This window comes from Spinacia oleracea, chromosome 5 (genome assembly GCF_020520425.1).
Source record: "Spinacia oleracea cultivar Varoflay chromosome 5, BTI_SOV_V1, whole genome shotgun sequence".
Lineage (NCBI taxonomy): Eukaryota > Viridiplantae > Streptophyta > Magnoliopsida > Caryophyllales > Amaranthaceae > Spinacia > Spinacia oleracea.
Genome location: NC_079491.1, coordinates 107,897,191 through 107,923,517, shown reverse-complemented (window position 1 = coordinate 107,923,517; position 26,327 = coordinate 107,897,191). Strand labels below are relative to the sequence as shown.

The window sequence follows — 26,327 nt, the reverse complement described above, 5'->3', positions numbered from 1 at the left end:
AAATTAGGCTCACAATGTCTTGCCAAACCTAATCATACATTCCAATCTAATCCACTCAAATAGCATTCACGACTACTACTCAATTAGTCATGGATGTACTATCACTAAATCACATTTAATCACAACATCAATCATGAATTTTCCCTAAAATTCCCCAAATTCAATGCCAAAGCTTCATCCCTAACCTGTAGACTAAACTAATCAATTAGCATGATTAACATCAACATTAAACTAACATTAATCCTAATAATGAAACTAAATGAATTAATGAAGCTAATTGAAACAACAAAATTCAGAAAATTCAAACCACAAAATTGGGGAAAAATCAAGAACATTCAAAATGAGAAACTAATTCTAGAATTCAAGCATGAAATCAAAGAATAAATGAAATTAATGAAGAAATTAAAGAATTAAAGAACTAATCAAAAGAAGAATTAGAACTATACCTTGAAATGAAGAAATTGCATCAAACTTTGAAGAACAAAATGAAGAACAAAGCTCAAAAGAAATAGAAAAGAAATCTGAAAATTAAATGATTAAATTGAATTTAGAATCAAGAATTTGAGGCTAAGAATCCTTAATCCTAATCTCTAATCTAATCCCTAAACTAATTCTGGAGAGAGAATTCTAAGCTAAGCCTAAGAAAACTGAACATTACGTAATGAAAGCCTAATTACAAATGCTGCGATTTCTCGTACTTATAGCCTACGCGCAGCTGTGCGATCGCACGAGGGGGTCTGTACGCTCGCACAAAACTCCACTGAGTTCCTGCATTAATTTTGGCAATTCGTGTGCTCGCACTAAACTTCAGTGTGCTCGCACTAAACTGTGTGGTCGCACTGGCACAGCTGTGCGCCCGCACTGACTGGAGTTGTAGCTGCGTGTTGCTGTTCTGCTATGATCTTGCTGCGATTGCTTTGCTTCTGCTGTGCTATATGGTTTCTACACTGCCTGGTCTATGATGTGGTGCTGCTGTAAGGTATGAATCATGGCACTCAAGGGGCTGTACAGCAGCCTAAGGATTGCTACAAAGCGTGTGCAATGTTGTTGTTTCGAGCTGCTGTTGTCATGGCTTGTTGTTGCTCGTGAGGCTGCTACTGTGGTTGTCCCTTGCGTGTGCTGCCAGCTCTGTGTTGGCTCTTGGTCATTGCGAATGCATAGCTGCTGTCCACTCAAATGCTCTTAACTCGCTTCGTCGCTGCACAAATAAATCGTAGAGCACATTATTAAAATCGAAAATCAAAATATTAATTCGTTTAACATTTTTACCAATTGTAAAACATATAACTCGTCGACAAGAATATTGACAAATTATTAACACGTTAAGACTCAAAATGACTCTTACGCAATGAGAATGCGCATAAAAGACACATTTAGAGCAAAAACGACTAAAATATACGCAAGACGAGAAAATGTTACGATTAATGCAAAAATGCGATAAACGAACTAAAAACGATAAAATTAAGCTAGCAAAAATAATAATAAAATGCTAATAAAATGAAATAAAATCCTAAGCTAAAAGCGACATAAATGTCGCTCATCAAACTCCCCCAAGCTAACCCTTTTCTTGTCCTCCAGCAAAGCTAGAATGACAAACGGGGAGGAGAATGAGCTTATTTATTTAAAAATCGAAATTACGAAAATAAGAACTACAAGAATGCACACTAACTCACTTTCGTAGGAATCACGATGGCATTTAAGCGCATGCAACAAGCTCTTTGAACCCCACAATCGGTCATGAGGGCGAGTGGGATCTCGCAAGGGTTTCCAAAGAGAAACACCCATAACTCTTCCAAAAATTTGAATCAAGGCAAGAGATAAAATGAAAAACAAACCAAGAAAAGAAAAGAAAAGAAAAGAAAGAAGAAAAGAAGGGAAAAGAAAAGAAAAGAAAGAAAAAGAAAAAAAAATGAAACTACAAAACTCGAGATAAGGGCCTTTATTATGGAACAAGTATGAGAGAATGCTAATATTACTAACCAAATAAACAAATGCACGCTGACCAATGTCCTAAGTCGAGGGAAAGATTCAAATGCCAAGCAAAGAGAACTAAGGGCAAGCACTTATCAATTCCCCTTCAACCAAGCATACCGCGTCAAATCTCTAGATCCTATCCACCCTTGAGAATAGCGTCTCGAGACACCGCGAAGGCGCCGGAAAACAAGGTTTGGCTACCCGACATCTTAGCATGACAATCCCATTCCATAAACTTGACCAAATCCTCCCTCCACCGACAATGACTCAACTCAAAAGGGTCAAGAGGACTTTTAGGGTGTAAAGTAGGCTAGGGGTAAGGTGCGCAACAAATTTGGTAATTGGTGCTCAAACCTAAAGTGAAGCGCAATGAATGAACTCAACTCAAGCAAATCGAACCATAAACAAACTCATACCACTTATTTGGGGTACCCCCAAGCTTATTTAACAACTACACTAAACTAAAACTCTTTTTTTTGAACTTTTTCTTGATTTTTTTTTTTTTTTTGTGTGTTTCAAATGAAACTTTTCTCATTGCCTTCTTTTCTCTCTATTTTTGGCTTTTTCAAAACTTTCCTTTCTCTTTTTGCTTTTGCTTATTTATTCACTATGTACATCAAGATTCCCAAAACTTGTCATTCATACCAATAACAATCATTCCTCAACTTAGCATAATCATTTAAAACCATCAAGCATCATAAATCAAAGCTTCACTATCACTTTTAAGGGTGAAAACAAAACAAAGGCTATTAGGCTTGTACTCTGCTCATAAGAAATGAAGGGGAAAGGCTCAAATGGATAGCAAGGGGGCAAATGCAAACAAAAACATATGAGAAAAATAGAAAATAAAGTCCTAAACTAAAAAGAACGATAGTCACCGAAATAAATGCCTCTATTGTCCCCTAAAGTAGTTCGCTCGTGGTCTCGGGAAGGAAATAGTCAAATTTGGGAGATAAGAAAGTCAATGCTAAGGATCAATGCCACTCAATATATGTATATTTGTTTGGGCTAATTTGAACATGAACCTCACATGGGAGCAAATACCACTCTCTCCGGTTTCAAGTCACTAGAGATATCGACACCATCTTACCACAAGCCAAGGGTTCAAGACGCATGCTACCCAAAGTTCAACAAACTTTCTTAACACCTAAATCCTAGATTCGACCCTAGACATTGAAAACCGTGCAAACATCTACCAATTAGGAATAAAAGCATTCTAGCCTTCAAGTTCCAATTTTATTTGCCCAAATGGAGAATAATGCCTAAAAATCTAGAAAAGCTTGCCTTAACAAAGATCGAAAAGGAAAAAAGAAATAAAGAGAAAAGAGAAAGAAAATAAGGAAAAGAAAATGAAGTAAAAAAAAGGAAAATAAAGAAAATATTCACAAAATCAATGAAACTAATCAAGAAATATGCACAAAATCCAAAATATTCACAAAATCAAGCAATCCATCACACGGAGATCAAAGTAGCAAAGAATAGAATCCCCCCCCCCCCCAAGCTCAAATTAGGCCATGTCCTCAAGGCCTAAAATGAAACTAGGAGTGGGCATAGCTACCCATCCAACCAATGCACCGCATATATGAGGCCCGACCCAAAGAATGCAAGAAAGTTAGAATGATATTACCAGAACCGTCGTGGGAGCAAGTCCCGCAAAGAACCGTAATAACGAACGAACTCTCCAATAAGAATAGCCGGACATGGCAAAGATGGATGCAAAGATTTCCACATCAATAAAGCTTGAGCCACAAAAAACTTCAAAAATCAAGAAAAATTAGTATACATGGCCCAAGTGGCCAACACCCACGGGTTGCCTCCCGAGAAGCGCTCTTTTTACGTCATTAGCTTGACCCTCTTACCTCTAGTAAGTACCCCGACAACGATCGCAATAGTTTGTCATATGAAATGGCAAGCATATCAAATAGTAACAAGTAGGCAAGAGTAAAATGAGATGCAAGCACAAAGTAGAATGCAACTCTATGCCTACAAGGGGTAGGGAACCAAAAATAAGAAAAATCAAAAAGAAAAACAAAAGAAATACTCCCTTCTTAATGCTTCTTTGGTGAAGGAGAATCATTAGGATCAATAGAGGAAAAAGAATCCTCAAGCGGTGGGAGTCTTGACAAAAAGGCAAAAGAAATGGAAAATGAAGGATAAATGTTGAGTTTCTTCTTTCCAAATTGGGAATGAGGGAAGGGAGTGGGAACAAAAGATTCACAAACAACTTTACTCACATCACATAAAGCACAAGAAATCTCAACATAAGATCCTTAATTAACTTTTAAAAGTTTTTGGTAGGCACACTCACTTTTTTCCTCCATTTGAATCGACTTAAGCACTTCAAAGCAAAATGGAGCAAATAAATTTTCATCACCATCATCGATGAATTCACTCAAAGAGGAATGAGTAGGAAGAAACTCTCCGATACTTAATTTCTCAATGTCATGCATCATAGGTGGCAATGCAGCCTCAAACTCTTCTCTTCTCCATGAAACTTCCTTAATAGACTCTTGCATTAGGTTAGAAATTCCCAAAAACCCTTTTACAACTTGTTGGGACATGAATTCAAATGCATTCAAACAAGAATCTATTCTTTGCTCTTCTTGAATTTCAAGATATTTTATGAAAAGGAACCTCTCCAACAATGATTTTGGAGGTTCAAAATTCAAAGAGCTTAGGAAATTATCATGGAGAAAGAGAAGATCATCAAGTGTAATCGATTCGTCATTTTAAGAAACAAAGGAATTTGCCATTTTTTTGGTTTTTAAAGAAAAAGAAAATGAAAAATGAACTAGATTAGAGAACTAGAAAGAAAAATCAAACAATGATGTCATTCCCCGACAACGGCGCCATTTTGATAGGGTGTTTTTCCGTCGTTGAAAGATCAACACCTCACCAAACAAAATTTATAAAACACCTAACTAACCGGCTATATGGACTATAGCGGCAAGTATAGGGATTGTCCCATAGGAATGGATATGTTTGATTATTCAATCTATGCGTTCACAAGCTAGTTCGAACAAGAATTGAGTTTTTGAACTAATCTAATGAAATCTAGAAAAGCAAACAAATAAAGAGATTCTAGAGATTTCGGGAATCGGCAGTGGAAATCGAATCAAAGGAAGCACAAGGTCAAAACATTCATGAATATGCAATGACATAGCACATAGGGGAATGAAACCAAATGACGTGCTCGCCACCTCTCGGATGGAGCACTCGAAGCAGCCTAGCCTATGGAAGAGCTTTCGCCTAATCCTAAACTAGATAAGCTTGCATATAATAGGAACAATCATTCACTTGCATAAATTAGGCTCACAATGTCTTACCAAACCTAATCATACATTCCAATCTAATCCAATCAAATAGCATTCACGACTACTACTCAATTAGTCATGGATGTCCTATCACTAAATCACATTTAATCCCTAAAATTCCCCAAATTCAATGCCAAAGTTTCATCCCTAACCTCTAGACTAAACTACTCAATTAGCATGATTAACATCAACACCAAACTAACATTAATCCTAATCATGAAACTAATTGAATTAATGAAGCTAATTGAAACAACAAAATTCAGAAAATTCAAACTACAAAAATTGGGGAAAAATCAAGAACATTCAAAATGAGAAACTAATTCTAGAATTCAAGCATGAAACCAAAGCATAAACGAAATTAATGAATCAATTAAAGAATTAAAGAACTGATCAAAAGAAGAATTAGAATTATACCTTGAAATGAAGAAATTGCATCAAACTTTGAAGAACAAAATGAAGAACAAAGCTCAAAAGAAATAGAAAAGAAATCTGAACATTTGATGATTAAATTGAATTTAGAATCAAGAATTTGAGGCTAAGAATCCTTAATCCTAATCTCTAATCTAATCCCTAAACTAATTCTAGAGAGAGAATTCTAAGATAAGCCTAAGAAAAAATGAAAATTACGTAATGAAAGCCTAATTACAAGGATGTGAAATGTCTAATGCTCGCCACCATGAGTGCAGATCTGCAGAAAACGTTCATCAACTCAGATGCTTTCACAATCATCAGTGAGTTGAAGAACATGTTCCAAGATCTGGCTCGAGTCGAAAGATTCGAGACTCATAGGCAAATTCTTGAGACCAAGCTTAAGAAAGGCGAGCCCGTAAGTCCACATGTTCTCAAAATGATTGGACTCATTGAGAATATGAGTCGGCTGGATCAGCAATTTTCTCAGGAAATGGCTATAGACACCATCCTCCATTCTCTTCATAGCGGGTATGATCAGTTCAAACTGAACTACAGTATGAATAGTCTGGACAAAACGCTCACTGAGCTTCACGGTATGCTGAAAACCGCTGAAAAGACGCTCAAAAGTGATAAGCAGGATGTGCTTATGGTGCGTGGGAGCAAGTTCAAGAAATCTGGAAAGAAGAGGAATGCTAAGAAAGGTGGCAACAAGGCCAGCCCAACTAAGCAAACTGGCGCCAAATCTGTAAAGAGGAAGGTCAGTCAACCCACTTTTGAATCCGAATGCTTCTACTGCAAGAAGAAGGGGCATTGGAAGAGAGATTGCTTGAAGCTAAAGGAAGATCAGAAGAACGGAACAGTCGTTCCATCTTCAGGTATTTTCGTTATAGATTGTATACTTGATAATTCAACTTCTTGGGTATTAGATACAGGTTGTGGCTCACACTTATGTTCCAATCCACAGGGACTAAGAAAAAGTAGAAAGTTGAGCAAGGGTGAAGTCGACCTACGAGTGGGAAATGGAGCACGGATTGCTGCATTAGCTGTAGGAACTTATTATTTGTCGTTGCCCTCCGGGCTAGTTTTGGAACTGGAAGAATGTTTCCATGTTCCAAATCTTACTAAAAACATCATTTCAGTTTCTTGCTTAGATGCTAAGGGATTTTTCTTTTTAATAAAAGACAATAGTTGTTCGTTTTATTTTAAAGAGATGTTTTATGGATCTTCTAGATTAGTCAATGGACTTTATTTATTAGATCACGACAAACAAGTATATAACATAAATACCAAAAAGGCCAAAAAGGATGATTCAGATCTCACCTATCTGTGGCATTGTCGATTAGGCCATATAAACTTGAAACGCTTAGAAAGACTTCAAAAGGAAGAAATTCTAGAACCATTTGACTTAGAGGATTATGGTAAATGTGAATCATGTTTACTTGGCAAAATGACAAAGCAACCTTTCTCTAAAGTTGGAGAAAGAGCAAATGAACTATTGGGTTTAATCCATACAGATGTATGTGGACCAATGAGTACAAATGCTAGAGGTGGTTTCAGCTACTTTATCACTTTCACTGATGACTTCAGTAGATATGGTTATGTCTACCTAATGAAGCATAAGTCTGAATCCTTTGACAAATTCATGGAATTTCAGAGTGAAGTAGACAATCAATTAGGCAAGAAGATTAAGGCACTGCGATCTGATAGAGGCGGTGAATATCTGAGCTATGAATTTGATGACCATCTGAAAGAATGTGGAATTCTATCAGAATTGACTCCTCCTGGAACACCACAATGGAACGGTGTGTCGGAACGGAGGAACAGAACCTTGCTAGACATGGTCAGGTCAATGATGGGTCAGGCCAAACTTCCATTAGAATTTTGGGGACATGCACTAAATACAGCTGCACTCACTATAAATAGAGCTCCGTCTAAAGCTGTCGAAAAGACTCCGTATGAATTATGGTTTGGAAAGCCTCCAAATGTGTCTTTTCTTAAGATTTGGGGATGTGAAGTATACGTCAAACGATTAATTTCAGACAAACTTCATCCAAAATCTGACAAATGTATCCTTGTGGGCTATCCAAAGGAAACAAAGGGGTATTACTTCTACAATACATCTGAAAACAAGGTGTTTGTTGCTCGAGATGGTGTCTTTTTGGAGAAAGATCACATTTCCCAAATGACAAGTGGGAGAAAAGTAGACCTCGAAGAAATTCGAGTCGAACAACAAACTCTAGAGAATGCTCAAGATGACATTCAGGATGAAACTCAGAGATCTTTAGAAGAATCTGGTGAGAATCATGGTCAATCTAGAAATGTTACCCCGCGTAGATCGCAAAGATATAGATCTCAACCGGAAAGGTACTTAGGTATTTTGACGAACGAGAGCTATGACGTTCTATTACTTGAAAGTGATGAACCTGCGACTTACAAACAAGCTATGACGAGCCCTAGCTCCAAGCAATGGCAAGAAGCCATGCAATCTGAATTAGACTCCATGTCTGAAAACCAAGTATGGGATTTGGTCGATTTGCCAGATGGCTACCAAGCCATTGGAAGCAAATGGGTTTTCAAATTGAAAAAAGACAAGGATGGGAAACTTGAAGTTTTCAAAGCTAGATTGGTTGCAAAAGGTTACAGGCAAGTCCACGGTGTGGATTACGATGAAACCTTTTCACCAGTTGCAATGCTAAAGTCTATTCGGATAATGTTAGCAATCGCTGCATATTACAATTACGAAATATGGCAGAAGGATGTCAAAACTGCTTTCTTAAACGGCGTTTTAACAGAAACTGTGTTTATGACACAGCCTGAAGGTTTTGAGGATCCAAAGAATGCTAAAAAGGTATGCAAGCTAAAGAAGTCAATCTACGGATTGAAGCAGGCATCCAGGAGCTGGAATATACGTTTTGATGAAGCAGTAAGTGACTTTAGTTTCATCAAGAACGCAGACGAATCTTGTGTATACAAGAAGGTCAGTGGGAGCAAAATTGCTTTCCTAGTATTATATAACGACGACATATTACTTATCGGAAATGACATTCCTATGTTGAACTCTGTCAAGATTTGGCTTGGGAAATGTTTTTCGATGAAAGATCTAGGAGAAGCACAGTACATATTGGGCATCAAGATTTACAGAGATAGATCTAAAAGGATGATTGGACTTAGTCAAAGCACTTATATCAATAAGGTGCTTGATAGGTTCAAGATGGCGGACTCCAAGCGAGGCTACCTACCCATGTCTCATGGAATAACTCTAAGCAAGACTCAGTGCCCAAAAACACTTGATGAGCGTAGACGAATGAATGGGATTCCATATGCATCATTGATTGGTTCAATAATGTATGCTATGATATGTACACGCCCGGATGTTGCGTATGCACTCAGTGCTACGAGCAGATACCAGTCAGACCCAGGAGAGGCGCATTGGACTGCTGCCAAGAATATTCTGAAGTACTTGAAAAGGCACAAAGATGACTTCCTGGTCTATGGTGGAGATGATGAATTAATTGTTAAAGGCTATACGGACGCAAGTTTCCAAACCGACAAAGATGATTTCAGATCACAGTCTGGGTTTGTCTTCTGCCTCAACGGGGGTGCAGTAAGCTGGAAAAGTGCTAAGCAAAGCACCATTGCGGATTTTACAACTGAAGCGGAGTACATTGCTGCACATGAAGCAGCAAAGGAAGCTATATGGCTAAGGAAGTTCATAGGTGAACTTGGTGTAGTCCCCTCCATTAAAGGACCAATAGCCCTGTATTGTGATAATAACGGAGCTATTGCACAGGCAAAGGAGCCTAGACACCACCAGAGAGTCAAGCATGTACTTCGTAGATTTCACCTTCTACGAGAGTTCGTTGAAAGAAAAAAAGTCGAGATAAACAAGATTGGAACTGATGACAACATATCAGATCCATTGACTAAACCTCTGCCGCAGGCGAAGCACAACTCGCACACTGCAGCTATGGGAATCAAGCATATTGGAGAATGGCTTTGATATCCCTGTTTAATGTTTTAAAGTTTTAGAGTTTAAATCTTTGTAAAACATTATTGGTTAATCATTCACAATAAATGAAGAGAATTCATTTTTCCATTTAATTTGTGGTTTATTAAATGATGAGTCCCTTCAATTTGGCGATATATTCAAGATAGACTGTCAGGACCAGTCCTGTGACTAAGAAATGTCTATCAAGTGAACTTGAATGTCAAAGGTTGAAAATGGTCCCTAGTCGGAGTTTTCTATAAAATTGGACGCATAGAAAACGTTAGACGACTAGAATGCAAGATGACTAGTAGTTCTGTTTCTTGAACTATGTGGACATGGCAATGTCATAATCATTTGCATAGATACTTACTTTGGGAAGACTAGTATCGGACAAGACCTATGAAACTTTACTGTAAGAGATGAAAATCTGTCATAAGTAATTTCATTAAAATTATTAGACACTAAATCCTCAATACCTGAGTGATTTGAGATTACTTGTTTGAGAACTGGTTGCTTTGACGTTGACCAACCGTCGCACCGTAAAAGGAGGCTATAAGGGCAACGCTCAGGTAATCACCTATCAAACGAAGTCTAATCTCAAGATCGCAAGATTGGGATTGTCCTCCCATAAATCGGGATGAGATGCTTAAAAGTTGTACAAGGCCACTCGGAGAGCTAGAAACTGTGAAATGCATGGCCGTGCTCGGATGAATCATAGGCTATGATTATCTGTTTATTTGATCAGTTGAACTCTGAAACCGAGGAACACCTCTGGACATAATAAGGATGACAACTCTTACCTTATGTTCAAGAGCAAGCATCGAGCGACAAAGGAATTAGGAAATGCACACTTGTCCCTAAGGACAAGTGGGAGACTGAAGGAAATGATGCCCTTGGTCCAAGTATGCATTCAATGTTAAGTCTAATAAATGCGCTTCAGTATTAATTAACAAGTTAATAATTCAGTGAGATCAAGTGAGCTGAATGCCTAGCTAGAGGCCGCTTCAGTTCAAGTGGAATTAATGATATTAATCCACATCTTACTCTTGACTGAACCCGTAGGGTCACACAAATAGTACGTAAACGGATCAAGTATTTAATGGCATTAAATACTCCATCTATGGATATTCGAAATCAACGGATCTTGGTTTCAGTGGGAGCTGAGATCGTCACAAGCAAGAAATGAATACTCCGGAAACGATGATATTGCCGGAAACGGAAATATGGATCGTATCGGAAATATAAATATTATCCAAGTCGTAGATGTTGCCGGAAACGGAAACATGGTACGTATCGGAAAATATTATCGGAAATGGAAATATTGCCGGAATCGGAAATATTGCCGAAAACGGAAATATTGTCAGAATCGGAAATATTATCGGAATCGGAAAATAATTCCGGAAAAGGAAATATTAAATATTTGTTCGAAACGGAAATTTATTCCGGAATCGGAAATATTAAATATTGTTCGGAAATGAATTCCGGAACCGGGAATTTAATCGGAAGCGTATCGTACGAATAAACATCGGACGAGCTTGCTAGACGCAAGGCCTAGCACGAAGCTAGGCCCAACGCCTAGCAAAGCCCGCGCGCGACCAAAGCAAGCAAAGCCCAAACGCGAGAGCAAGGCCAGTAGGCGCACGCCCCTTGTGGGCTGCGAGCACCTGCTGGGCCTGGGCTCAGCGCCCGCGCACGCAAGGCGCCCCTCGTGGGCTGCTGCGCCTGCGTGTGTGTTTGTGCTTGCGTACGAAACCTTGATCGGTTAGGATTCGTATAAGATTGATTCCTAAGTCTACTAGATAAATTAAGTGATTGAATTTTAGATTAATTCAGATTCAATAAATCGTTTCCTAGTAGGATTCTAATATCCGATACCCATGCCTTATAAATAGGTGATCAATGCTCACAATTTATATCGAGTATTCAAGTATTCAAAGTGATTTTTGAGAGCAAAAATTCAGTCACACAATTGCCTATAAGTGCCGAAAATTCTAAGTACCTTAAGGGCGATCCTAGTTGGTCAAGCTTAAGGCGGATCCGGACGTGCTGTGGACTATCTACGGAGGGAAGACACTTGGATTCCTAAAGACTTGTTCTTGTTCGGTTCGGGCGCAGCTAGGGAAGGCACGCAACAAAGAGTATGCATCTAAACTATGCTAAATGATTATGTGTAAATAATATGCTTTCCTGGCTTTATGGTTTTTCCGCATGATTTATGAATTGTCATATGTATCATAACCTAACAAACACCTCTCCCTAACGTTGGCATACTCAACAACAACAAGAGCCCACTCGGCTCTTGTCACATCTCTCTCGACCAACCAGAGAATTTCGACCCCACGGTGTATATTACACCTCAAGGTGCACCACTCGCTGTGGTACCTATGGATCGAATCGAGGGGGAACTGTGCGGTGTGTGGAACGATGATGCTGAAGATATTTACCTATCTCAAGTCTCGGGCCAGGACCTCTTCACTGAAACTTGGCCCGAGTATGCTCTCATTGACACCACCCCTCAGGAGCCCGAGGTCGACAACCTCACCCGATCCGGAAGGATATACCAACCGGATATTCACCCACCTCCTATGGACGACATCCCGGTTAGGCAAACTCCTGAGAACGGGCGGCACGCCACCGTCGCGGAAGTCATTGAAAATTCTCTCCTGAAACAACTGAAAAGAACCAAGGCTGAGATTACCATCTGGGATCTTATGTGTACTTCAAAGGAACATCGCGAAAAGCTTATTCTCTCACTTGACCTCATCTCAGTACCCACAGATATCACACCTGACTCATTGGTTAGCCATGTCACGAGAGATGCCGGAGAAAAGGCCATAGTTTTCACTGATAAAGACTTACCCAAAGAGGGGGGTGCTCACAATAAAGCCCTTTACTTAGTGGTTGGATGCAAAGGACAAAACATCCCCCTAGCGCTCGTAGAACATTTGGACTAAAATAGCTTATTTCGGTCCCAACTTTCAACTAATGAGCCTAAATGAATATTTTAAAACTTTTACATGTTTAATATACTTATTTTGATGTTTCAAAGACTCATTCTCACCTACTTTGGTCAAGTTATGCACATATAAGGCTTGTTTGAACATTATACGTCCCATTTCGACTAAAATGTCTTATTTCGCTCGTAACTTTCAACTAATGAACTTAAATAAGTATTTTAAACTCTTTACATGTTTAATACACTTAACATATTGTTTCAAAGACTCATTATCACCCACTTTTGTCAACTTATGCGTATTTAAGACTCGTTTGATCATTATAGGGCACATTTTGACTAAAATTGCTTATTTTGGTCCCAACTTTTAATAATGAACTTAAATAAGTATTTTAAAGACTTTCCATGTATACACTTAGTTTTATGTTTCAAATACTCATTATCACCCATTTTGGCCAAGTTATGCACATTTAAGACTCGTTTGATCATTACAGGTCACATTTTGACTAAAATGGCTTATTTCGGTCCCGAATTTCAACTAATGAACCTAAATGAGTATTTTAAATCTTTTACATGTTTAATATACTTAGTTTTATTTTTCTAAGACTCATTCTCACCTACGTTGGTCAAGTTATGCACATTTAAGGATAGTTTTATCATTATAGGTCATATTTTGATTAAAATGGATCATTTCACTCCCAACTTTTAACTCAATGTCACCTAGTTAGGTCTAGTTAAGAACATTTAAGGTTTATTGGATCAATACAGGTGATTTTTTTCTTTCACCAAAGTATGTTTTGAGCTAACCCATTTGTTCATTATTAAGTTGTAACAAAGTTGACTTAGGTTCACTAGAAAGTCAACCTAAGTCAACTTATGTCAAATGCAGCAATGCAGCAGAAAGAAGGTCTTTACAGATGTACAGATCAGACATAAAAGACCAAGCAGATCATTAAGCATTAGTGCAGATCAGCAAGCTAGCATCAATGAAGATTAGAAAGGCAAAATATGACCATATCAAGATGCAGCACAGAAACACAGAACATGTTCATATCAGTATGCAGCACAAAAAAAATGGAACATGTGAAGAAATTAAATTAAGTAAACCATATTCTTGCAAATAGTCTCAACTTTTATTGATAAAAAACATTAACCTATTTGTGAGGCAGCAGATTGTGTAAGATGGATAACGCTTTCGCACAAAAGAAATATGAACCATGTCAACCAGCTTGTTACCCTAAACAGAAAAATGCAGACAGATTTTAGCATAGCTGAACTAGATAAGATTAATGGCTAATTGAAATTTATATATATATATATATATATATAAATATATAAATATATATCCAATAGCTCATGTAAAATGTGTACAGGTAGGGGATACTACATCAGCAAGGAAAACATTTAGTATTGTACACATACTTGAGCCGTATCTCCTTCAAAGCCAAAAGATATGTGCGAGCATCTGGAATACCCCGGGTTCGGGTTTGGATTGTTTATTGAATCCTCTGAGACTCCGAAAAGAGATCTGACCTGTTTGTCAAATGGTTCAAAAAGTGAATAATAAAAACTTAATGCATCATGTCACCAAAAGACAACAATATTACCATGAAATCCAATCATTAAAAAAGGACAGAGATTAGGCATCCAGCCTCAATAAGTGACAATCAATGCTACGACTTTCGTTCACCATCCCAGAATATAGTTAACAGAAGTTAAAGAAAACAGTTCACTGGAGAAGGAAAATGAACAAGAAAGATATGCATCAATGCTTTTTTTCAAGTAGTGTAAGAGATGCTATTGATGAAAAAAGAGAAGACAAAGGGTGAACAATGCCCCACCTCCACAGACTATAAGAAAATGCCAGGAAGTAAGCTACAATAAGTTGCAAACAGCCTCGCACGCGAATACATAAGCCTCTTCCTCCTATTAAACTATAATAAACTACAACAAAGGATTCTATTAATTCTCATCCCACATACCTATTATGTCTAAGTTTAACTATTCCTTCTCACATGCTATTACATGTTTAGAAAATACTAGTAGGAAGTTTGATGTGATACCGTGCTTAGTAGATACCTCATAACAAAGACCTTAAGCAACAAAATGCATTGAACCTAAAATACTTAAATCTATGCTTGAAGAGGTAATAGGCCGAGGTCTTAAATTACTAATAAAGACTGATCTACCAAAGGCAAGACTTGCAATAGTCTGATAGACAACGAACTTCTGGTTTGATGACATAACCAATCAAGCATCAGAAAACAAAACTAGTCATCACCAAGGAATAAACTTGAGCAATGCACAACAAATTAAATATATTCTAAACAATCTAAACTAAACTTTAACAAACAAATCCCATAGTCACATACTCCTTTCACATGAAACCCTTGCATAATCTGATGTTCGAAACTTGAATATAATAGGGGGAAAGAAATACTACCTAAAAATGGAACCATCTGAAGCAGCGGAGACAACAACAGGCTCACTCTGGAAACAACAATCAAGAACTGCAGCTTCCGTTTGAACTTTTAATCTAAGCTTACCGCTTTCCACATCCACCAATCTGATACTCTAATTGTTTTTAAAACGAAAAAAAGAATAATAGAAAAGACAGAGAACAAGTATAAGAAGTACTCACTTAAACCCAACACTAGTGTGTTTGGAAGAGGACGTGTGCTTTGGAATTGCAAGTGAAAGTGTTAATATAAAAAATAAAGCTTCTACTTGGAGACCAAACTTGCTTCGGATCTGTGATAAATAAAAATAAAAAGGTATGGCACACTGTAGGTTATAGGCAGAATGATGATGTTGAACAAAAACTGAAATTCATTGAGTTTAGCTAATAATCAAAGCGTAAAGCATAAGTGGGCTAACACAATGAATATCTCCTCATACAGTAAGTGTTTCAGAAATAAACATTGCACCTTATTTAGCATTCAAAATTTTCTCCTTATGTTAAGCTCTAATCAAGTTTACAAGTACCTGACTTACATATATTTCTCCACCTTCTCCAGACAATTGAAATGATAAAATTGCCAAACTAACTAGCAAATTAAATAACTAAATTAATTAACGAGAAAGAGATTTAGTAGAGTGAGTCAGTGAGCAACAACTTTTGGCTCGAACAACAGATTGGAAGTAGAAGATCAGATTCACAACTTCTGATCTGATCTGCTCGCAACAGATCTGCAGGATCAGATCAGAAGCAGCAGCAGACTAGTTTCACAACTGCTGTTCTGATCTGCTGTTGCTTCTGATCTGCACGCAACAAATCTGCAGCATCAGTTCACAACAAATCTGCAGCATCAGTTCACAGCAGATCAGTTCACAACTGCTGTTCTGATCTGGTGAACTGATCAGTACAGCAGATCAGTACAAGAAATGATCAGTATGTAATAGTCTATAGTTCAGTACAAGAAGCATCATTTCAGTTGTGAGTGTTCTTATCTTCTAGCAACAGAAATGAAAGAACAGATTAGAAGCAGCAACAGAGTTTGTGAAATGAAAGATCAGATCCGAAGCAGATCAGTTCACAAGCATGCTTCTGATCTGATGCTTCGAATCTGATCTTTCATTTCACAAACTCAGTTCACTAGATCAGAAAAACAATTGTGAACTGAGCTTTTTTGTACTAGCTACCAAACATTGTAGTTACGGGGAAAAAAACTTGAAAGTTACAAAGCTCCATCCATCTAATAGGATACTCTAAGAAATAAAGACCAACTTTTAAACCAAGAAGCTCAAAGTTTTCCCAGCATGGGTTTTTAAAAGTAAATGTCAACTTATGGAACAATCTTAAACTATAAGAAAGAGAACAAGTGACTGAAATCTTGGATAAAAAATGACAAGAAACAAATGCACAAATAACTAACCTCGTGAATCTTCTTAAAATCCACGTAAAGCAAGCTAATCTTTATGAATGTCAGCGCAATAATCATTTGGACAGCAGAGTTTGCAACAATCTGCTTCTGAATCGGCACTGCAACATATAAGATTTCAAGGATTTTAAAGGGTAGAAACAGAAACCCTAGAAGTAGAACAATAAATTGACTAGATGCACGCAGTAGAAAAGAAGATATGTATAACAAAACAGTGTAGATCAGACACAACAGACCAAACAACATATTAGAAAAAGTCAACTAAGGTCAATTCTTACCAAACCTCAACAATCAGCAGCTATGCGTTTGCGACATCTAACTTTAAAGACCCTTTTTCTGGTACTGCTGACCAGAACAAAGCACACTTCGGCCCTAAACACCCACATCATCTGCTGCAACACTGCATGGCTCTGTAGACTACCACGAGACAAGTACCATGGAACTAGTTGACCTAAACAGAACCTGCTGATATGAGACGTGCATCATTAAAGAAAGAAGCACCAATGTTAGTAACGCATAAAATGATGCACAAGAGCAGCAGCAGCTGTTCAGAATAGATGCAGACAGTATGCAGCAGCAGTAAACAACAACATCAGTAACCAGAGCAGTAAACAATAGCAGCAGTCCGGACATAAACTAGCGTAAAATAGTCAGAAGCGTCCCAAAATACAATTTGAAGACGCATATGGGTTTTGAATTGAAATATTCATCTTAAGTATCAAATCATGACAACTGAAAAGCATAATATGACACCAGAAAAAATGGACAAGTTCAGCTGGCAAGATGAAATTCCAAACTGATTTTGATTGGTGTCCCTTAACAATCACAATTAAGTTGTTGTCCTTAACAAATGAACTTTTTGCTTCCTAAGAATGAACCAATTCAATTAGGGAAGCCTGCTAGGAGTATGACACGGTCAATTAAGTTCAACGAGCATTTTAATTGCTACTCCATAAAGAATTATGCAAAATTTAATGTGAAGTCATCAGCTAATTTTCAAGAAAGAAAAGATAATTAAATTGAAACTCAACATAATTCTGCACAAATAATTATAAGAAAGTTTAAAAACAAAAACCCAATTCTTTCTATTTGGGACCGAATTAGTTCTTTAGCACAATAGAAATTCGTTTGATAATTTATTGAATAATTAAGCAGAAATTGGTGAATTTGATAACTGGGAAATCTACAGATGAATTGGAATTGAATTCTACAGAGGAATTGAAACTAAAACGTAGATTAAATCACAAAGAGGGAAAGAGGAATTACTTGGGCAACTTGAATTCAGCAGGATAGTTGAACGATTTCTTCAAATTAGGGCGACTCGAAGATTCTGATTCATTCTTCATCTCTTCCTAGTTGATATTGGATTCAGGACCACCGTTGGCGGCGGCGGTACAAACTGGAGACGAGGGAGAGCGCAGAGACAAGTGAGATGGAGGGTGGAGCTACTGCAACAATCAACCCTACAACATCAATGAACAACTACGCAGCGACGAAAAGGTTTGGCAGTGAGGAAGCGACGACGACGAGAAAACGAAGGTGAAGAGGGAGAAGAATCAGGGATAAAAAAATGAGGCTTCTTTAAATTTAGAATCGTCGTTTTTTTCGCAATTGTAATTTTAGAAAATTTTGTGCGGCACTTGTGAAATGAGCCCGCACTTGAGTTTCAAAGCCCGCACTTAAACTCAAGTACTGCCAATTTTCTATAATGATCGGCACTTGAGAAAATGTTTTTTTTTTTTTTAGAGATCTCAAGTGCTGCCAATTTACTAAATGACCCGCACTTGAAGGGAAGCACGTGTCGATTTTTCTACTAGTGATCCAAAAATAGAGTCATTTGCGGTCTTTCCAAACAAGACCTTAAATAAAGTTTGGTGGCGACTCCTTCGAGGTGCAAAAATTCAAACGGCTCTCTAAATGAGCCGGCCGACCTCCTAAAACCCCCCTTGTAGGAAACGGGAGAAACACACAAAAAACCCCCTACAATTAATAAGTTAAGGTTATTCACCTAATAGTGAAGAACATTGTATTCAAAGTTGCAAGCATGTTGAATCCTTGAATCTGTATCGTTTAGGTTTTGAATCTTCATATCCACTTGAGAAATACTTGATGTTGGTTTAGTAGAAGCCAAGACTCAGTTAGAGAGTCTAACTTAACTTCATTTCATTTAACTTAACTTTAACTGTGAATAACTTAACTTTAATTGGTAGAAGTCTAACTTTCACGTTTTTACCTTTCTTCAACTAAATTGAGTCTTTCAGTCTGTTTTATTTCACCGTTGTACTTTGATGGGTTAAAGTTTTAGTTTTGTATAATACAGTTATGGAAATTTCCCTAAAAGTTAAGACAGTTTTCAATCATTTAAGACCTAACTTTTTCTATTAATAATGTAACTTTAACAGCTAAAAGTATTACTTTTATATTTCCAAAATTTTCATCTAATGTGAGTTTAACTTTTGTAGTGATTTTTGACATCATTGAATCATGCCGAGAACTAAAACTACTAATAAGAGAGAGATTTTACAAGAAGAAGAGGAGATACAATATCCAGATTCAGATAATTATGAATATGATGATGATGATGACGATGATGCATATGTAGATGATGAGGATGAGGATGTAAATGATGATGAGGACGAGGATGTTAATGGTGATAAGGATGATGAGGCTGATGAGGCTATTGTTAAACCGGAAGGCAAAGGGAAGAAGAAGCCGGGAGTCATGGAGAAGAAAGTAAAGGTCAAGACTAAGATGCATGAAATAAAAGCCAAAGGGAAGAAGGCAAGGATTAAGGCTGAGATGGATGCTGATGTTCCTGTTGAATCTGATAATGATGTCCAGATGTGAGTTTTACAATTTGTTTTATTTCCCAAATTGACCTTTTCCGTGTTAAAGTTGTATTTGTGTACCTTAAAGTTATGGGAAATGATATAAAGTTAAGATAGAATTCATAATCTTAAACCTGACTTTAATAGTTAATAACTTAAATTTAACTGCCTAAAGTCTAACATTAAAGTTAAGGACTCTGAAGTTAAAGTTGAGAATTTTGAAGTTAAAGTTAAGGACTCTAAAGTTAAAGTTAAGGATTTTGAAGTTAAAGTTAAGGATCCTAAAGTTAAAGTTAAAGATTCAAAATTTAAAGTTTAGGATTCTAAAGTTAAAGTTAAGGATTCTAAATTTAAAGTTAAGGATTCTGAACTTAAAGTTAAGGATTTTGAAGTTAAAGTTAAGGACTCTGAACTTAAAGTTGAGGATTTTGAAGTTAAATTTAAAGATTTTGAAGTTAAAGTTAAGGATCCTAAAGTTAAAGTTAAGGATTTTGACTTTTTTCACCTAACTTTAACGGCTAAAAGTCAACTTTTCCCTTTTTAATATTAAAGTTGTAGTTATGTAGGTTAAAGTTATGGTATTTGTTGTAAATATTAAGAAAGTCTTCCATCATCTGAAACCTAACTTTTACTGTTAATAACCAAACTTTAACTACTAAAAGTCTAACTTTTACCTGTTTACCTTTTTTTCAGCTTGGATGGGGGTTGTAGTACTTCAAACATGACTACCTAGTTTAGACCAAATGTTCTGTCAACTGCCACGCAAAAATTCACTACAAATCAAATTAAGGCTGTTTCGGAAATTGGATTCGGATGGTTGTTATCTTTACCTAAACAAACTTCTAAGTTAGATATAACATAATTTCCCTGGTTGATTGATCATTTTCATCCGATTAGTTGGTTATTTAAAATAGAAGCTGGAAAGGAATTCATATTTACTTCATTTGATGTGCATGATGTGTTTCTTCTCCCATTACATTCTCACAAGACTATTTTAGACAGCAGCACTAGGACTAAGGATGTAGGTTTAAAAAATCAGTGGAGAGAATACTTTCAAGTTAAAAAAAAATGCAACCATTCCACTGCATCAGTTGGAGATTAAGATGGGTGAATTAGTGGATGGTGGAGAAATGTTCAAGCGAATATTTGTGATGTATGCATTCTATGTTTTCTTAGCTCCTATAGCTAATAGGACTGCTGATTTGGATTTAGTTAAAGTTCTTGAGGATGTAGATGAAATAAAGAATCTTGATTGGTGTGGATATGTCCATGAGAAACTTTGTCGAGCTATTAGGAAGTATAAAACTTCAGGCTGCCAGGGTAATATTGGTGGTTGTTTATGGGTTTTACAAGTTGTCTATTTTCATCGCCTTCAATTTAGGGGCATTGCAGAGAGTTGTAGTCTTCCGTTGATGAAGCATTGTTCTGGAACAAAAATCTACGAAAGGCTTGTTTTGGAAAAGGATTCAGCTTGCTTTGGTAGTGGTATATTAAATACTGTTACCTACCCTGTTTGTCAAAAGTTGGGTTTTGAAGATGGTTTTGCCAAGATTTGTGCTAGGGATATAGCTGGAACATGCGATAATGATGCTTCCAATGATGATGAGAACCATATACGGTTCATCATTCCTGATGGTCAATTGTCAAATTCAGTAATTCAATCAATTGCATATGATGTAAGTTTCTTCTCAACATTTTTATGGTTATTTTATGTTTTATTAAATTTTTTATTGTAGAATGGAAATTTGTTGTTAAAGTTAAGGATTCTAAAGTTTTTCTTTTTTTGGCAAATAATAAGGAATATTATTACCAAGAGAGGTGAAAACACCAAACAACAATACACCAAGCAGTTCCAGCCAACAGGAAGGGGAACCACACCAACAAAGGCAAAAAGAACAAACTACCTACTCACACCTACAAGCCACTATGAATAAGATTCTCCTAACAATACAATCAATGGTATCAAGTTTGTTCTTGAAAATCTTAGCATTTCTCTGCAGCCACAAAGCATAGACAGTTTCAGAAAATGCAATGCTCCTCCTGATATCAGCTTCTTTTGTGCTTCTACTTTTGACTGAACACCACCGCACCTCCAATTCCCACTGCATCACTGATCTACTGACTCCTAGATGTTGAAAAACACCACTCTAAACCTCCTTAGAAAATGAACAAACAAAAAATAAATGGTCAAGGCTCTCATCAGCAGCCTGACATAACTCACAGGTACAAGAAATGTTCATCCCCCAACCTCTCAACCTATCTTTAGTAGGAAGGCTTTTATGCAGTGCCAACCAGACAATGAAGGCAGCTTTAGGGGTAGCTTTTTTATTGCAAATGATTCTCTTCTAGGCAACATGCCCTCCAATATCATGCAAATACTTATACATTTTGTTGATCTTGAATTTTCCAGCATAAGTGAACTGGTCAAAATTACCAGCTTGCATCACCATGTCTCTACTGTGCTAAATCTTCCTAAGAGACCAAGTGAGCCCATTGGGAACAGGCATACTCCAGAAATTCTGATTTTTCACATAGTAAATATGAATCCATTTAACCCACAGTCTATCTTGTTTCATAGAAAGAGCCCACAGATGCTTCACAACAGTTGCTTTGTTCCAAATAACAAGATTGGTCAAGTTCCACCCTCCACAACTCTTGGGGAAACACATCTGCTCCCAGGCAACAGGAGCTTTCTTTGAACCCAGCTCAAACCTGTCCAAAGAAAACACCTACAGATCCTTTGAATTTCTTTCATTACTTTCTTTGGCATCACAAAAATCTGGCTCCAGTACATTTGAATACCAAATAAGACTGACTTGATCAATTGTAACCTCCCTGCATAAGACAAAAATTTTGCAGTCCAACTTCTCACTCTATCAACTATCTTTTCAATAAGAGGTTTGCAATCAGCAAACTTAAGTTTCCTGGTTGTCAAAGGAACACCAAGATACTTGAAGGGAAAAGAACCCTTTGGAATGCCAATTTGCTCTACAATCTAATCAGACATACTATCAGGGATACCAGCAGTGTAGACCTCACTTTTATGAAGGTTAGCCAACAGTCCAGAAGCAAGTGAGAATTTAATGAAAGCCCCAAACAAAGCAGTCACAGAAGGGATATCAGCTCTAGCAAACATCAGTAGATCATCATCAAACATCATATGGGTTATATTCAGTTTCTTGCATCTTGGATGATACTTAAATTTCTTATCACCTGCAACACTACCCAAACACCTTGACAAGTACTCCATTCCTATTGCAAACAAATAGGGGGACATAGGGTCCCCTTGCCTCAACCCTTTTTTAGCAGGAATAGGGGAAGTAGGAGCTCCATTTAACAGGATAGAGTAAGAAACTTAATACAGGCATTGCATAACCCAGTGGACAAATTTACTAGGAAAACCCAACTCTTGTAGCATCTGCTTGAGAAAAGGCCACTCAATAGAGTCATAAGCCTTTTTTAAATACACTTTGATCATACATCTAAGAGAGATGTACTTTCTCGAATAGCATTTGACTAATTCTGAGGCCAACAAAATATTATCTGAAATGTTCCTACCAGGGATGAACCCTGATTGAGCATTGCTTATCACATCACCAATCACAATCTGCATTCTTGCTGTTAGGATTTTAGAAATAAGCTTGTAAACTATAGAGCAACAAGCAATAGGTCTAAAATCCTTAATACTTGTAGCATTCTGAATCTTAGGAATCAAGGTCACTGAAGTGTTGTTGATTTGTCTCAGCATTTTACCAGTGTCAAAGAATTCCTTCACAGCTGCATAAATATCATCTTTAACTATCCCCCATGCCTTCTTAAAGAAAAAGCTATTGAAACCATCAAGGCCAGGTGCTTTGTGAATATTGATACCAGCTAAAGCAGCATCAATCTCATCATTAGTAACTGGAACCACTAGACCTTGAGCAACATCAGCAGTCAGTTGGATCCCTTTCCTAACGACATCCAGATCAATCCCTACAAGATTATCTGCAGCAGACCCAACAAGTTCCTTATAGAATACACAAATTTCTTTCTGAATTTCCTCTATAGTGACCGGTTTCCTGCCAGCAGTGTCATACAACAAGTTAATGCTATTCCTTGTGTATCTCTCTTTCATAGCACTGAAGAAGAATTTAGAGTTTGAGTCACCTGTTTTCAACCACTGAATTCTTGATTTTTGTCTATATGCACTTTCCTGAATCCCCAAAAACTTTTTAAGCAACTCTGTTTGCCTTTTTTCATTCACCTGTAACTCAGTGTCAGTAGGAGTAGCAGCCAGCTGGACTTGGATGCCATCAAGCTCAGTCCTGATAGTATCAATTCTTTCCTCAAGTCTTGCAAACTCCTTCTTATGTAAAGTTTCCAAACCCTGCTTAACACATTTCAATTTTTGCCACACCTGGTGCATTGCAGTACCCTGAATATTAACCTTCCAACCATCTTGAACCACTTGATTAAAGCTAGGGTGATCAGCCATATAGTTAAAGAACCGAAAAGGCCTCCCTTTAGAATGATCCTCCATTTTACAGGTGAGAACTAGAGAAGAATGGTCAGAAAGTCCAGGGTTAAGATAATCCACAACAGCATCATCAAAAATTGTATGCCAAGCAGCACACCCTAAAGCCCTGTCAATTCTAGAACTGATTCTCAGATCACCTTGCCCTTTATTGCTCCAGGAGAAGTAGTGCCCAAAACTCTTCAGTTCAGCCAAACCAGTAGCATCAATACACCTCTCAAAGTCCCTTGTTTCATTGTCTTGAATTTGATTACCACTAATCCTGTCCCCAGAGTACAAAACAGAATTGAAATCCCCTATAAGGAGCCAAGGTTTGCTCACAGTACCTGCAGTGTTGGCCTAAACAACCCCATAAGGGCTTTCTATGATCTATAGTGTGTATACCATAGACAACAGTAAAAGCACTAGTTAAGCCAGTCTTAATGCAGATGACTCCATGAATAAACTGATCTGTTTTATTCACAACCTGATACGTAATCAAACTATGTCTCCAACCAACCCAAATTCTCCCTTTAGGAGAGCAGGAGTAGTTCATTTCCCACTTACACTCACCTCCAAGTTTATTCTGATCTTTCTTGGCATTAATTTCTCTTACCCTAGTCTCCACCAAAGCTACAACATCTACATTATTCTTCTGCAAAAACCTCCTCACCTCCACCACCTTTGAAGGAGCATTAAGCCCCCTCACATTCCATGAACATATTCTCATGGGGGGAACTCCACAATACCTTCTCCCCCACCTTCTCCCCTGTTAGGTTATGATTCATATGGCAAAACATAAATCATGCGGAAAAACCATAAAGCCAGGAAAGCATATTATTTACACATACACTACAAAATTATGCATCAATTAGAGATGGATTTTGAGACGGATACAACAAAAGTCTCAAAATAGAGACGGATTACTAAATTTCGTCTCTAAATTAAAATTGAGATGAAATTGTATAGGGAGTTTCAAAAATTCCGTCTCAAATTTGTAATGAATTTGCAAGAATTCCGTCTCAAATTGTTTTGAGACGCTCTCTATAGAGACGCCTTATTTTCGTCTCAAATCCGTCTCTAAGCATCATTTTGAGACGGATCTGGACTATATAGAGACGAAATTCCTCGACTCTATAAAATGATTATTTTGTAGTGATAATCATTTAGCATAGTTTAGATGCATACACTTTGTTGCGTGCCCGAACCGAACAAGAACAAGTCTTTAGGACTCCAAGTATCGTCCCTCCGTAGATAGTCCACAGCACGTCCGGATCCGCCTTAAGCTTGACCAACTAGGATCGCCCTTAAGGTTGCTTAGGAATTTCGGCTATTTAGGTGCAAGTGTATGGCTGATTTTTCTTCAAAATCTTACCTTTAGAATACTTCAATTGTATCTATAAATTATGACCCTAGGCACCTATTTATAGAGGTATGGAAAAGGAACTGGAGTCCTACTAGGATACGAATTAATTAAACTAGAATCCTAGTAGAACTCTGATTAATTAATTTATCCTTTTAGGATTAGGAATTTAATCATATATCTAATCCTGATAGCTTTAGGATTCGTATATGAACACAAACACACACACGCACGCACAGCAGCCCACGAGGGGCGCCATGCGCGCGCGCGCAGCCCGCGAGCACTCGCAGCCCATTGCCACGAGGCCCACACGCTACCGCAGCCTTGGCGCGCGCTGGACCTACCTTGCGGTGGGCCTGGCGCAGCCTTGGCTGGTGCGTTGTGGCGCGCTGGCTTGCTGGGCGATGGCCCGGCTTCGTGCTGGGCCTTCGTCTGGCAGGCCTCGTCCGATGCTAATTCGTACGATACACTTCCGATTAAATTCCGGAATTTATTTCTGATACGAACAATATTTAATATTCCGGAATTAATTTCCGTTTCGAACAAATATTTAATATTTCCGTTTCCGGAATTATTTTCCGATTCCGATAATATTTCCGATTCTGACAATATTTCCGTTTCCGGCAATATTTCCGATTCCGACAATATTTCCATTTCCATTAATATTTTCCGATACGTACCATGTTTCCGTTTCCGGCAACATTTACGACTTGGATAATATTTATATTTCCGATACGATCCATATTTCCGTTTCCGGCAATATCATCGTTTCCGGAGTATTCATTTCTTGCTTGTGACGATCTCAACTCCCACTGAAACCAAGATCCGTCGATTCCGAATATCCAAAGATGGAGTATTTAATTCCATTAAATACTTGATCCGTTTACGTACTATTTGTGTGACCCTACGGGTTCAGTCAAGAGTAAGCTGTGGATTAATATAATTAATTCCACTTGAACTGAAGCGGCCTCTAGCTAGACATTCAGCTCACTTGATCTCACTGAATTATTAACTTGTTAATTAATACTGAACCGCATTTATTAGACTTAATATTATATGCATACTTGGACCAAGGGCACTATTTCCTTCTGTCTCCCACTTGTCCTTAGGGACAAGTGTG

At 37.7% G+C, this 26,327-nt stretch overlaps 1 protein-coding gene and 1 long non-coding RNA gene across 5 annotated transcripts; both read right to left on the bottom strand.

Annotated features, from left to right (window-relative positions):
• Positions 1-522: 522 nt before the first annotated feature.
• On the bottom strand, positions 523-18,153 carry LOC110789388 (uncharacterized). Of its 4 annotated transcripts, none has more exons than XR_008920523.1 (8): positions 17,788-18,153; positions 16,800-16,986; positions 16,516-16,622; positions 15,282-15,391; positions 15,084-15,206; positions 14,063-14,173; positions 3,602-13,877; positions 523-1,198 (listed from the first exon to the last, which is right to left on the bottom strand). It is a non-coding gene; the product is annotated as an uncharacterized lncRNA (long non-coding RNA). The 4 variants fall into 4 exon arrangements; XR_008920524.1 differs by having other exon boundaries at positions 13,795-13,877; positions 17,788-18,149; XR_008920525.1 differs by having other exon boundaries at positions 523-13,877; positions 16,800-16,983; positions 17,788-18,149.
• A 3,658-nt stretch (positions 18,154-21,811) lies between these two features.
• LOC110789385 (uncharacterized) lies at positions 21,812-22,599 on the bottom strand. Its single transcript, XM_021994041.2, has 3 exons — positions 22,355-22,599; positions 22,166-22,273; positions 21,812-22,061 (listed from the first exon to the last, which is right to left on the bottom strand). Exons 1-3 carry the CDS (start codon positions 22,597-22,599, stop codon positions 21,812-21,814), a joined length of 603 nt encoding a protein of 200 aa, XP_021849733.2.
• Between the last annotated feature and the right edge of the window lie 3,728 nt (positions 22,600-26,327).

Bases quoted from the DNA above. Each gene is read 5' to 3' on its own strand.
- LOC110789385 (XM_021994041.2), bottom strand. From the start codon at position 22,599: ATGGAGTACTTGTCAAGGTGTTTGGGTAGTGTTGCAGGTGATAAGAAA. The intron at 22,274-22,354 runs GTCTGATTAGAT...TTTGACAACCAG, and splicing joins GCTGGTATCCCTGATAGTAT to GAAACTTAAGTTTGCTGATT. The intron at 22,062-22,165 runs GTCAGTCTTATT...TTCTTTGGACAG, and splicing joins GGGAGGTTACAATTGATCAA to GTTTGAGCTGGGTTCAAAGA.